Below are 14,451 nucleotides of genomic sequence, written 5' to 3'. Positions count from 1 at the left end.
ACATTTTTTTTAAATGAAACCGCTCGTATAACCAATATACTTCATGTCATTTTCCAACAAAACAAATTCAAACCAAAACCATTGCCCAACACCCATCTAACTCCACTACTGTGACTTACATAATCCCAGTTATTAATAAAATGCTGACATCGCTTTTTAGCAGTCTATCATCTTCAATGTGAAAATGGAAAACTAGAAGCAAATGAAAACGGACCATAAAGAATTGTTATTCCACTGAAGAACTGTCGCTACACTTTCGCCTTTTCTCTAGTTGGCAGTCAAATTGAAGCTCTAACACCAGCAACAGGCTTGTTTTAGAGTCACCACTTATTTTTCGGCCAGCGACCAGCAAGCATGTCCAGCATGAGAGCAGCATGGCAGTAGCGTGACAAGTGTGTTCAAATAAGGATGCTGAGACATCCGCATAATAGCCAGTCTAAGTAAAACCATTCAGTTAGTAATAGTGTTAGCAACATTATTCTATACACACACACACACACACACACACAACTACAGTGCCATTTCTGTGGCAGTATGTAAACTGGTGAGTGTGTAGCAGGTGAGGCGGCAGGGCGAGGCGGACGCGGAGCTTCAGTGCCCTGTCATTAAGGCTGTGGTGTCACCGCTACCACTAAGGCAGTCAACCCTCGGCTTAGTCTGGGGTGGCACAGAGGGCACAGGGAGGAGTGACGAGGTTTTGGTGCAAATAAAACAAACAAACAAACAAGAATCAATCCAAAATGACCCTTTCTGGGATGTGGGTTTGACACAACATCTCCAAAAAATAAATAAATAAATAAACAAACAGACTGGAAACCACAGGGGGGATTACACATGTGACTGAGCCTTTACCAACATTTTTTTTTCATTTCAAATGTGGCCTAACTATGTGGGAACAAAGGTATTATAAAAAGAAAAAAAATATTTTTCAAATATTTCAATTTCACTTATGTAGGGTATGTTGACGACTTACTTTGTGACATACTCTACATTGGAACAACCCTACGACCTGTTAAAGATGATAAATCGACAAGTAAATTTAAAAACAGAACAAATTATCGGAAATGTGGAACCAAAGTGTAGAGCTGAGGCAGCCCATTTATTTAGGTAATTCACAGTTTAGTAAACGTGCCTGGCCCTGCAGACATAAAACGCAGCAACTAAAACACCCAATCACAGAATGAGTAAACCACAACTGCACCAAGCACAATGACTTATCACATACGTTTGAGAACGGACACCCAGGACAGGCCTGACCTCACCAGAGTAAAAACAGCAGTCACTGTTAGATGCCCAAGGTTGCCGGGCCCAGACCACTGCGGTGCTGAGCGAGGCCAAGCCGGGCCGTTGCTGAGCGTATTTAAAGCTTTCTTCCTGAAGGTTCCCGTCTGTGTAACTGTTTAAAAAGGCAGAGCAAGCAAGGGCGGGAGACGAGTTTTATTTAGACACCAACTTCCTGTTTGCAAGCGTGCCTTGTTTCCCTGAAAAACTTCCTTGTGGGGAGCGAGAAGTTTCCCAAGTCTAATTACATATATGGATCAACCCGTGACACTGGCCCAAATGGGTTAGACAGCAACTCTTGCCATGTTTGTTTCACTTTCTCCTTGAAATTCCATCTATTGGAGAGTCATGAATTTCAACTTTGAAAATCACACCAGCATCTGTAAACCGTAAAATTGATATCATGTGATTACTACTTTTCATGCAGAACACACAGTTTTGTTTTCGCAATGACACTTATGGTGATGTTTTCGAAGAGAAAAAAAAAGAGAACATTAATATGAAATTCAAAAAAGGAAGGCTGGTTAAAATCAACAGCAGTGGCAAACAATGGTGTTGGATCAATACTTTTAAATAATCATAAATCGTCAATGCGCAATATGTTGTGTGGAATTAAGGAACTTTTTATCGATGTACAGTGGAATTTTGCAAATCAAATGCTTCTGAAATATTAGTATCATTATGACAGTGGTACCTCTACTTACGAAGTTAATTGGCTCTGGAAAATGTTGTAAGTAGAGACGCGTTTTTCCATGTAAATGCCTTAATTCGTTCCAAGCCCCCCAAAATTCAGACATAAATATTGCCTAAAGCATAAAAACGCATCAAAATATGTAACAAATACATGTTACAATTAGATTATTGCACAATAAATTACAGTTGTGAATAATGTAAAAAAACAAAGAATAAATAACAAAAGATGGTCATTTAACTTTTAACTGCGCCGTCATCGTTTTTTGCCCTCTTTCGTCCATGTTCTCTCTCAGAAGTGATTTTTGCTTTTGTCGGCTTTTAACAATCCTTCAAAAATGTCGAAGGCAAACATCAGCATAGTGAGCGATCGCCCGACTGGTGAACACTTTTAGGGGTGATTCACAATTATGTAAAACTAGCTGGTTCGCCGCCCTCTGGGCGGCTCATCAGTGAAGTAGGTACGTTTTGAAAAGGGACAGACGGAAGGACAGACCGCGTGCGGGACGACGCGCAATATATATATAGAAGATATATTATATTTTCCTGTTGAGACGTTTCATAACTTGAAATTTTCATATGAAGAGACGGTCAAAAGTTGAGGTACCACTGTATTAATAATTGGGAGGTAAAAAGATAAAATAAAATTTTTATTAATCTCGCAATGGAGAAATTCCCAATTATAATATTATAAATACTGTGTATATATATATTAATATGACAAATAAATACAATTATAATATAATTGTAATAAAATATCCAAACATCAGATATGAACCTCACAATACAATAATTATCACTATGTTGTGGGAAGGATGGTGAATTAGACAGCTCACAATACCATTAAAAAATAATAATAATACAGAAAATTAAATTTAAGAAAAAGCTCATGATATTGAAAAAAAATGTGTCTTTGTCTACAACAGTCGTGAGAAACTTAACTGTTTGTTGAGACGTTTCATAACTTTTCTTGAATAGTTCCTACACATGACACTCAGCGGTGCTCAGTGTTTTGAGATGTGTCGTTCGAAATGCTGGATTTGGCTGAAGCGTGCAAAAAGTCATGTTTTTTTGACGGAGGTGTGCTGCTATTGTAACATTACAATATTGTGACAATTTTAATGTCATGATATCACCGTTATCCTTACATCCCTAATTCGTAGCCGTGGCTTTTTACATTGGTCTGCGCTCCACCTATTGCTTGGTAAAATGTGTGAATTACAACCAGTCATTTCTGCTACATAATTTTGAGTGCGCCATCAAGTTGGCCATTGTGGGAATGTCACCAGTCGACACAAAATCTAAAAAATAAAACACTGAAAAATACAAGAAGCTAGTAGGAGGAGCCTATGCGCTGAATCAGCATCTTCATCTCCTCGAGTCGTGGCTCCGGTGAAAGCCACTTTTTTTTTAAACAGTAAACTGTGCGGTCAGTACGATGCATGAGGTAATTAAAATAAAATAAACATTCAGCGTATTACTCATTCTCATCTTAACTACATGACAAAAAAAATCATCGCAAACTATTTTGATCACTCCACAGCTACAGCAGCTGTTGTTGCCATGGTTCTACCAACGGACAGAAACATCTGCACTGTTACCGGGCCAACGAAGATGTAACACACAATGCTGGCTGACAGAGACATGTCTTAGTTCCAAATAAGCACTCACAGACTACATGTGTGCGCTCATGCATGTCATCACTGCGGTAGGGCCAAATGATTTTGCCTGCACCCAACTTTCCAAGCACAGCAGGAGTCACCCCAAAGACCGCCAATGCCACGTACAAACTACTCGCTCACGCATAGTGTCGACTACAAAAATAGCTGAGAAAAAAAAGCAGAAAATGACACCACGAAAGAAGAGCGGCTCAGCTTTTCCTCTTACGCAATAATACACACCACTTACGCCAAAGTCTCCATCAGTGTCTCCATCCATATTTTCGACTACAAAGTACTGTAGTTGCTATGATTCGAGAGATATGTACAGATGGCGTTTATTGTTCTGCCCATTCAATTAACATGATGTATTTTGACTAAAATTAAGACCCAAACTCTAAGGGCCACAGGATATTTAGTGTTTTCATCACGCAGCTAACACTGTGAATTGCTTGGTTTTGTCCCTTCAAAGGCAAAATGTATGCAGTGGATGACAATTGATCCAAGTATCACACCCGTGTTCAAATAACACCGGGCAAGAAGACATTCATGCAGCACATACACTTCCCACCAATTCAGAGAGTTGCGCAGTCAATGGGTAACAACAACCAGACATGCACGCAAACACAGCCTTCACCCCCTACAAAGGCAAACGCACTCTGTCTGGCTCTCTTGTTAACATGCTGAACCACTCAGAGAACTATTCCGGCGCTAGTTTGTCTGAGCGTAGACGTTTGAGGTGCCCAGAGTTTTTCATGCTGGAGGTGGAAGCGATTTACAAAGAATGCAGTAGAAAGGGTGGAGGATCGCGGTCGTTAAAGCAGCAGGGTCGCTCTTTAAACAAAAGCCTGCCGCTAACGAGGAAAGATGTTAATTGTACAGCCTCGGCGGCAGAGCACAAGGCCGCTCCAACAGTATGTTTTGTTGCAAAAGGCGGAAAATTATTTTAAAAATAAGAAGAAGAATGGCGGCCATAATACAAAATCTTCCTTTAAAAATTCATTCATTCCGACAAAAAAAAAATTGAAAATTTCCCAGAGTACGGCAAGCTAAAGTTGAAGTCAGAATTTTTGTTACAACAGTGATACCATATATGAAACAGACGGTGTGGATTTCAATTACACATGGGTAAAAAAGTCTTGTATAGATTTCTTGTGCCACAACACGACAGGGTGATATAGCTGAAAAGTGTATCACGAAGTAAGTACATGTATTTCATATTGGTCGATATGCGGTATTCAAAAAAGGACCTTAAGAAAAAAGGCTGAATTTGGTTAATTTTATTTTAACATATATAATATTTAAGCTTTAATGAGAGGTCAACACAACTATGAAAAGGTCAAACAAACTGGTCAAGTTTGCTGATAATTGTTAATTTTTTTTAAATGATGTAAAATAAGAACAAATCAATTGGTGAAAGATACAATTAAATAAAGCACTACTATCGGGGAGTGGAGTGCATGCACTACAGTTGACCAACTGCCTTAGGACAACTTTATCTTTTTAGCGGGGTCATTATTGCCATCATCTATTCATGTTTTACTTGCCTAATTGTGACTGCTGAAGGTCAGAGCTAGCACATGAAAGAAGGGGAACTCCTTTACTTCTACCAGCATCACGTCTTAATCCGTACGCCTTTCATCGGGTTTAGTATGCACAATATAATCGTACTGCAAGAGTTGTACTCACGCAACTGGTCATTTATTTGAATGAAGCCACATTTTAATTTGCCATGCATACGACACACAAACACAAGCACACACACACACACACACACACACACACACACACACACAAACAAACACTCGCACGCACGCATGTGCGTGCATGAACGCACATTTTCACATTGGTTCAGCTGCTGCTTCTTTAAAAACTCAAACAGGATTCATCTGATCCATCCAACAACCGCTTCAATGTCTTCTTTCAAGTTTTGTGTGGGACTTCCTGTCTCACTTAATTTGTTCTGTCAAAAATAGACGACATGTATTTATAACGGAGCAGAGCAGATCCCCCCCAGGGAGGTACCACAGTGGTTTGGGGGCAAGTACAATCAAAGTCTAGACTTGCACACATCCACAATGACAGTCAAGGCCGGTCAGAGTCACATATTTTTGTTATCAAGTCACATCTGTTTCCAACTTTGAAAACCAGCCTTAGATGTTACCTGAGCTTTGCCTCAAGGTAACTAATGGTACATGCACTGTAAGTATTGTTCTCAGATCTTATATTAATGATAAATAATTCAAAAGGTCTAATAGTTAACTTGGATTATAATTTCCAATCATGAATAAATATCCATGCATAATTAGATATCAATATGTTGTAGCTAATCTGTTCATTTAAGACCTTATTAACGAGTAACCATGTGTTCATGTCCCGAATATTTTTTTTCTTGTGTTGCTACTACAATAGAGTTAGAGTGTCACTGATAGCAGTTCGTATGTAACTGCGTACTGTCTATCTGCTAATGCTAAATGCTAATGCCATGGCTCATGCTTTCAGTTAGGCAGAGGCAAAGTACGGCCCAGAGGCCACATCCGACCCGACCACAGCCTTTGACCGGCCATCACAGTGACCATGAAATCAAAGTAAAATGTAAAATATGGGGTTCATTTATTATGAAATGTGTGCTTTTTATGTGCACATTTGGACACGAGTACAAGAAAGGCAGTGAGCAAGCGGTATGACTTGGGTCGCAGTGTTTTTGCTTTTTTTTTTTTTTACATTTCCCACCCATCTAGCATCTATTTTTCCAAAAAAGAGACGAGGAAAAATGGCAACACTGGTCCTAATGCTAGCAACATTCTAATTTCCTGCACGGAGGAGGGAAGATTGCATAATTCTGTATGCAAATCTACAGTTTCATATATCGAATACATTATGAATCATCTGTGTATCATTCCACATCACCCTCAATAATGGGAATGATGGGAAGACCTCTCGATATATAATTGAGTCTTGACTTGGAAAAGATAATATGAGTTGGTTGGTGGACAAAATTGTGATTTTTTTTTAATTGTAAAGCTATAATTTGAATGACTGCTTAAAATTTGGTTCAAATTTTCTGAAATATAAAAATGCATATCACATCTACACACACAGCAGGCAATAAAATGTGCTTTTTTGAAATACATTAAAAAATAATACAGACAAAATTGCAGTTAGCATGTTGGTTTGGTCCACGGAAAATGTAACATGCGGCTACTTTTTCAAATTAAGTGCCCCATGCTCTAAGATATGACGCCTGAAGCTCAAAGGACAATAAATAACCTTAGAGGAACGTTCTGTGAAAATTACCTGGAAAATTAGAAGTATTAAGACAATAAGTAGAAAATGTTTTTCCGTGTATTATTTCACAGTTCATGTTGTTATTGTCATTATGATGGCTATTAATATTATTCATTGTGTTTTAGGATTAATCTTTATTATGAACAGCACTGCTTTTTTTGTAACCTGAAGTGCTTAAGAAATAAAGCCAAGTTAAGTTGAGAGTTACACAATACAATTTATACATTACAGTGAAACTCCTCTACATGGGTGAAAATCCCCCTAGTGTGAAAAAATGTTCATGCATTAAAGTCATTCCCACTTTTCTGCTCGCCCTACGACGAAAAATCTACCTGTTCCATTATACGAAATATTTTTTTCTGCTGCTGTCTCGCGATGAGATTCACTATAACGAAAACAAGCCTTCCGCAAAAGTCTAATCCAACCTCAGCCAACAGCGACCTTTGTTGCTTTGCTCCAGAACTGCAAAAGCAACCACCACACTGGTTTACACACGTGCAGAAATCCAGGAAGTATTTCGTTGCATTGCTAAAATGGCTACAAAACGGACCTTTGGATGCCAAGCAGCTAAGACAAGAAGAGCTCTGATGCTGGAAGAGAGGGTAAAAGTGATCAAAATGAAAGACAGAGGAGGCAAAATAAAAGATATCATCTAAGAAATTGATGTAAGTGAAAGTGAATGCTGATCGTAAATTTCGCAATTTATTTCCCTTTTTTTCTCTTTGTGCACAACTGTACATTGGCTATACAATACACTACTGTAAAGTATAAAGTGTCTTTGGGATTAGGATTGTTTGATTTCAAAAATCATTGATTTAAATTCCAATTTTAATCAGATTAAAATTAACAAATTAATCCATTTTTTTTCTTATTTTTTCACGAATGGATAGGAAATTCGAATGTTGCTTTACAATATAACCAGAAAATGTCATTTTGGGTGGGGGTTTTTTCTTAGTTTTGTATCATTAAATTTATTACTTACATTCATAAGGTGTTACAGTACTGTATATAGTCGACATATTAGTCATTACAGTACTGTTCTGCTTCAGGTGCATTTTATCGAAGTAAAGTTGGAAATCAAATTATAGATATTGAAACTTCCTTTTTTATAAAAGAGTATAGATGACTTTTTTAAACCAACAGATAAAGAGGAGCGATTAATATAAAAATTATAAGTTAATGTAAAACAATATCAAAAAAGTGTATGCTCATATTTATGCACTTCGCGTAGTATTGGAATAAAAATAAAGAGTACACCTATACGTGGGCGGCCCGGTAGCCCAGTGGTTAGCACGTCGGCTTCACAGTGCAGAGGTACCGGGTTCGAATCCAGCTCCGGCCTCCCTGTGTGGAGTTTGCATGTTCTCCCTGGGCCTGCGTGGGTTTTCTCCGGGTACTCCGGTTTCCTCCCACATTCCAAAAATATGCATGGCAGGCTGATTGAACACTCTAAATTGTCCCTAGGTGTGAGTGTGAGCGCAAATGGTTGTTCGTCTCTGTGTGCCCTGTGATTGGCTGGCAACCGATTCAGGGTGTCCCCCGCCTACTGCCCGAAGACAGCTGGGATAGGCTCCAGCACCCCCCGCGACCCTAGTGAGGATCAAGCGGCTCGGAAGATGAATGAATGAATGACCTATACGTTTCGTGTGTGTGTGTGTGTGTGTGTTTACATCTGAGATCAAATTTGCTACAGTGAATAAAACCCTATTGTACAAACATGATTTTGTTATCGAGGAGTTTTACTGCACTGACATGCTATGATGGTCATTTCCTATCTCACTCTCCAAATTAATAAACAATATCTAAACTTCTATTGCAGTCAGATGTTTGAACGATGGACTTTAATCTTCATAGTTTTACTGATTTCGAGTAAAATGCAACACAAGGTAATGGCAGAAAAAATAAATACTTGTCGGGCAAGTGTGAAGGCATACATTCTAGATTTTACCTGATCCTCTGTGATGAGCCCAGGATGTGTGTGTGTGTTGTCATTGGTATAGTGGAGTGGTAGACTCTGACACAGCTGCCCCAGCAGCATGGCCACTTCCTTCATGCCACGCCAGCAACACACCAGCACCATCTGGGCTGTCACCCTGTAGCCCTCACCACCTGGAGCATGCCCACACACATATGCACGGAAACGTGCACAAATACACACAAAAGGAAAAAGGAAGTTTCATCACTTTACCGAGATACAGAAATAGTGGCGGTACAACAAAAAAGGACAACCAATGCCCCCATCAGGACATCACGAACATAGCAGTTAGAAGCAACAATAATGATCTGAGTCATATGACACTCACATTGTGTGGGTGTTTAGTGAGGCCAACTTGACTTAGCGTAAAGCACCGCACCCCATCGGAAAAGCCACAAAACAAATATACGCCCACATTACCACAATAACTTGCATAATATTTGGTGAACTTACAGTATAGGAGTACTAACAAGCTACAGCATTTCAACTATTTTGGTTACTTTATCCAGCTCCAACAGAATATCAAAATGAGATTAATGTTATGTAGTCCACGAACCAACCAATATTTACATCAATAACTTTGACACTTCCATTTAAAAGGCAACATAATTACCGTATTGGCCCAAATATAAGACGGCCCTGATTATAAGACGACCCCCTCATTTTCAAGACTCAAGTGTGAAAAAAGACTTTTTGAACACCAAATTAATTTATATACAGAAAGTAATTACAGTACATCTGAAACAAATGATTGTAACAATATATTTGAGAGAAAAAAACATGTTATTTTGCCTCATTCAAATCTTAATATCTGAACATTTAAATATGTAAACGAAAGTGCAATCACATTCGAAAATGAATGGCTTCTGGTTTTTGAAATGTAAATTAAATCATAACTTCTCCTCAGCTGCCGGTTAACCTGGCCGATCTTCGACCCACTTTTCTCCAGATTGTAATAATAATAATAATAATACATTTTATTTGTGGGCGCCTTTCTAGAAACTCAAGGACACCTTACAACAAGCAGTTAAAATCACGAGTACAATGTTAAAAACAACATCAAATAAGATAAGAAAAAAAATACAACAAAAATAAATAAATAAATAAAATAATGGCTTTATGGTCCGAGTGAATAGGCTTGTCTAAACAGATGTGTTTTGAGGCTGGATTTGAAATGTGTTAATGAGTCTGAATTACGAAGGTCAGCTGGGAGCGAGTTCCAAAGCTGGGGAGCAGAGCGACTGAAGGCTCTATCTCCCATGGTGACGAGGCGAGTAGGGATGTGAATCTCAGCACTGAGGACGATTCGATACACATCACGATCCACTGCCAGCGATGCGATACTTAAACGATACATGGAATTTTCTGGCGATACGATGCGATACGTTTCACCGTCGTCACGATGCGATACGATTCGATACACATTAAGTTCAAATCAATGCAATCCGATACGATACAATGCAATTTGTTGCGATATTGTGCAATTAAATATGATGCAAATAAGCAAAGAAAAAAAGCTTTTAAAAAGATGGAATTCAGTATGGTATTACAAAAAGGATACCACTTTATTCCTTATAAAGAGTAGAACTTGTAAAACAACTTATTTAAGCCCTTTCACAATTGGGTTTTGTGCAAAGAAAATGTAAACAATTTGGCACCTGAGACTCACAGCTGTTGCTATAGTGTAAACACAAACAGACTATTCTCACTGAGTGTCTTATATGAAATATAATAATAATATATATATATGTATATGAATCTCTAGCGCAAGATGTCCACCCATCCACTGTAAGTGCAACTCTTTGCGCACTGTTCAGCGACACAGTAATCTCACTTCTCACTTTGTTGTACACATCGGGAATATGTTTGTAAGTGAACACAGACCTGTCTGGTATTTTATACCTGGGTTCCAAAACGTGCACGAGCTGTCTGAAACCCTCGTTATCCACCACGCTAAGGCTGGAGGTCTTTGCATATGAAATAAGCAGTGGCCTTAGTTATAGCCAATGCGCGGTCACAGTGAGTTGCAAGGGGACTCCCAAAATAAGAGGCGATTTTTTTCTGATCCTGACCTGGTTTACCAAGAGTTTCTCCGGTGTCCGACGAGGAACTGGGCGGGGAAGCGGAAGGGAAACTTGTCGGTGATCTGGTGCCATCGGTTTAAGTGGGTCTGCATATTTGTGGTGCTGCCGTTGTATGGCTTCTTAGTGCGACATTCCTTGCAAATTACGGAGGTTTTATCAAGCTTTCCGTCTTTCTTTTCGAAGCCGTAGTATTTCCAAACATAAGATTTGAATGTTGCGGCTGCATTAAATATAGTAGTTTCCTTGCTGCTGCGTGCGCTAACTTCCATAATGTTTCGCTCGTTGTGTACTGGACTGTATGTGACGCACGGCTACCGTCCGTATTCAACACAAAACGCAAAGCAATGATGGTGCATTCATTGCGCCTAGGAAAGGGCAGATATGTGACGTTTAACATGAATAAAACGGCGATTGAATCGGATTTTACCGATACAGTACCCATCAATGCATCGTGATGAATCGCGATTTCACCGATACCCATCAATGCATCGTGATGAATCTCGATTTCACCCGTCAATCGCGTCGTACCCAGTGAATGAGCCGATGCACTCGGATCGCGGACGTGCGCATCGATGTATCGATTAATATCGATTATTTTCCACACCCTTAGAGGCGAGCAGGGGGGACAGAGAGGAGGACAGAGGAGGAGGAACGAAGAGAGCGGACAGGCGTAGGAATATGGATGAGGTCAGATAGATATGGAGGGGCTAGGTTATGAATGGATTTGAATGTGAGGAGCGGGATTTTATATTGAATGCGGTGTAAAATGGGGAGCCAGTGGAGATGTTGGAGGACAGGTGTAATATGGTTTATGTATGGTGTGAGTGTGATAATGCGGGCGGCTGAATTTTGGACCAGCTGAAGCTTATGGAGGGTTTTTTGAGGCAGACCAAACAGAAGGGAATTACAGTAATCGAGTCACGAGGTGACGAGGGTGTGAACAAGTATAGCAGTGGACTGAGGAGTGAGAGAAGAGCGGAGCCGGTGGATGTTTCGAAGATGATAATATGCAGAACGAGTGATGTGGTTGATATGTGAAGTGAAGGAGAGGGTGCTATCAAGGATGACACCCAGACTCTTGACTGGGTGTCAATGTTATGTAGTCTCAAAGTTTTTCCATTTTCTGTTATCTCTTCTATTATTTTCTTCCCTTTTCTTTCTTACCGCTATTTTTCATTTTTCTTCTTCGTGCTACTGCTATTCTTACTTGTATTCTTCGTGACAGGGGTTCACTTTGGCCTGGCGAGTCAAGTTCAACATTCGCTTTAATTATATCTGCGGTCGTGAATGGGTATAAACTCAAGACCCCACTTTTTCAATCTTATTTCAATGCAAAAAATACTGTCTTATATTCGGGCCAATATGGTATATTCGTTGAGGCACAATGTTTGATACACATCTTGGATCGGCCCTCATTATGCAAATGTGTTTGTATGGTAAACACACACAGACACACACACACACACACACACGCCCCCGCACGCGCACACACACACACACGTATCAAAACATAGTGTCTTTGAGCCGAGTTAGAGTTGTCTTGATTAGGCGGTCAGCCTTTAAAAAGACCAAAATTTAGAGGACAAAAGCAAACTTCGAAAAAGACAAGAAAAAGGCATCAATTGAATTTTCACTCATGAACGGCAGAACTTCACCACCAGGCTGCCGAGTGACACTAGTCTTGAAGTGAGCTAAATAGATGTTTCAGGTAACAGCAAAGTATGGCTTGCAAAAAGAGGCTCCCCATTTTGTGATACAGTAAAATATGAATCCTCCCATTTGTCAAAGCGATGTGAAAATAACTGTACATTTCTTGGAACACCTTTGAAAACAAAATTGTTTTGATAGGTGAGGTGCTGGACGCACCGAGGCAGGAAATGAGCTGCATGCAATTTATTAGACGCATGTTGGCCAGCCATGGTGACGGTCTACTCTAGACCCTTGCTGGAATACTCAGTTAAGTACTGCAGTATGTCTAAGGTGACAACTGTGCTTTCTGATGTGATTTTAAAAGAAGCTGGGGTGCTCTTATGATGTGTGTCACTCACTGGTGTCAGGTGACACTATGCGTGCAGTCTGAGTTTCTTCCTGGTCCTCTTCATTTTGTGTATCCAGCTCTCTGGCACAGGTGAAGAAATCATTGGTGTCCCTTGGCTGAATTTCGTGCAAGATCTTCTGAAGTCCTGCTGATGTGTCTGTTACTGTACACACACACACACACACACAACCAGGGATGGGAGTAACGGAGGAATAAATAAATGTCATTAAAAAAAAATACACGGCATACGTAATTCCACCGTTGTGATGGAACATCTTTAACCAACGCATGCTTCTGCTAAATGAGTGGCCATAAATGCGCAAGTAGACTATGATAGTTCCATGTAACCAAAACTTTATCATTAAAGTGAGCCTATGTTGAAATTGTACTCGCAGTTTCAACACTGTAATTGCCCGTGCCCCTCCTTTGTTTCTAAGTGCTGTATTAACTGCACAAGAATCAACATATTTTTCAGATGCCCAAAATTTCAACATTAAAAAATCATTTTAATTCATTCTCATTCTGTTATCATACATGGTAAAATGGGGGGGGGGGGGGGGGTCACCAAAAAAATGCAGAAAATGGGATATATAACTTTCTGATGTATATCTCATTAACAGGGCATGCCTTCAGAAAAAAATGGGCACATGACTCAGCCAATTTGTAATCAGTCACAGCGCAAACCGAAATTACCTGTGCCAACATCCATGGGGATGAGACCCTCAGGGGAAGAGCTTTGGACAACAGGGGAAACCACATCTGACAATCTGTAACAGGTGGCGATGAGCTCCGACACCAGTCGCCTCCACTCCTCTGTGTGACATAAACAACTAGACAGACACATGCACGCACGCACGCACACAATTCAAGTGAGAACTAATAAAGTCAATACATTATTTAGTTAAAAAAAATGAGATGTAAGGATGCAAATGCTGTGATCGCTCTCACTCTGTGTTGAGATTCCGAAGGACCGCAGTGATGCAATGGGCTCGGCCGTAGAGGGGATAGGAAGCCGCTGCCTGCAAAAGGCAACGTTCCGCTTTGGAAACCTCTGACTGCAGACAGCACAGCAAGAACTGCACCACTGCGGAGAGACAATAGCTTGTAGATAATATAATATCTTTTCACAGTCTTTTTCACATTAAGATGTCGTTCTTTAGCGCTGGAATACCATCTTATACCAGATAAAGTGTTAAGCTCCTGGACATTAGGCGCCTGTGGCAATGAGGAAGGAGGCTGGAAGTTAACTCCCTGCTCCTGGGCATAATGTAGTAGTGCCATTCTCAAATTGGGCTGGTGGAGCAGCAGGTTGAGCAGGTGGGCAGCCGTTACACTGTCAAAGGGCTTGGTGCTGGTGCTCAGATCTAGCGCAGCTTGAAGTAGAGCACGCATCACGTCTGGTTCCTAACCCCACAGAGAACAATAAGGGATCATAAT

General features: G+C 40.1%; 2 protein-coding genes across 3 annotated transcripts in view; both read right to left on the bottom strand.

Annotated features, from left to right (window-relative positions):
• Positions 1 to 14,451, bottom strand: part of LOC127610703 (tumor-associated calcium signal transducer 2-like) — a 248,813-nt gene that overhangs the window by 187,101 nt on the left and 47,261 nt on the right. The gene's annotated exons all lie outside the window — the stretch shown is intronic.
• thada (THADA armadillo repeat containing) overlaps positions 1 to 14,451 on the bottom strand; it is a 79,140-nt gene that overhangs the window by 58,291 nt on the left and 6,398 nt on the right. For both annotated transcript variants that reach the window (XM_052080978.1, XM_052080980.1), the window contains 5 exons: positions 14,196 to 14,418; positions 13,963 to 14,098; positions 13,708 to 13,844; positions 13,025 to 13,177; positions 8,866 to 9,026 (listed from right to left, as the gene is read on the bottom strand). In XM_052080978.1, coding sequence (XP_051936938.1) covers positions 8,866 to 9,026; positions 13,025 to 13,177; positions 13,708 to 13,844; positions 13,963 to 14,098; positions 14,196 to 14,418 — 810 coding nt within the window. The remainder of the gene's footprint in view (positions 1 to 8,865; positions 9,027 to 13,024; positions 13,178 to 13,707; positions 13,845 to 13,962; positions 14,099 to 14,195; positions 14,419 to 14,451) is intronic.

Source organism: Hippocampus zosterae, chromosome 11 (assembly GCF_025434085.1).
Source record: "Hippocampus zosterae strain Florida chromosome 11, ASM2543408v3, whole genome shotgun sequence".
Taxonomy (NCBI): Eukaryota; Metazoa; Chordata; class Actinopteri; order Syngnathiformes; family Syngnathidae; genus Hippocampus; species Hippocampus zosterae.
Note: the sequence above shows the minus strand (reverse complement) of the source record. Positions and strands in the feature narration are given on the sequence as shown.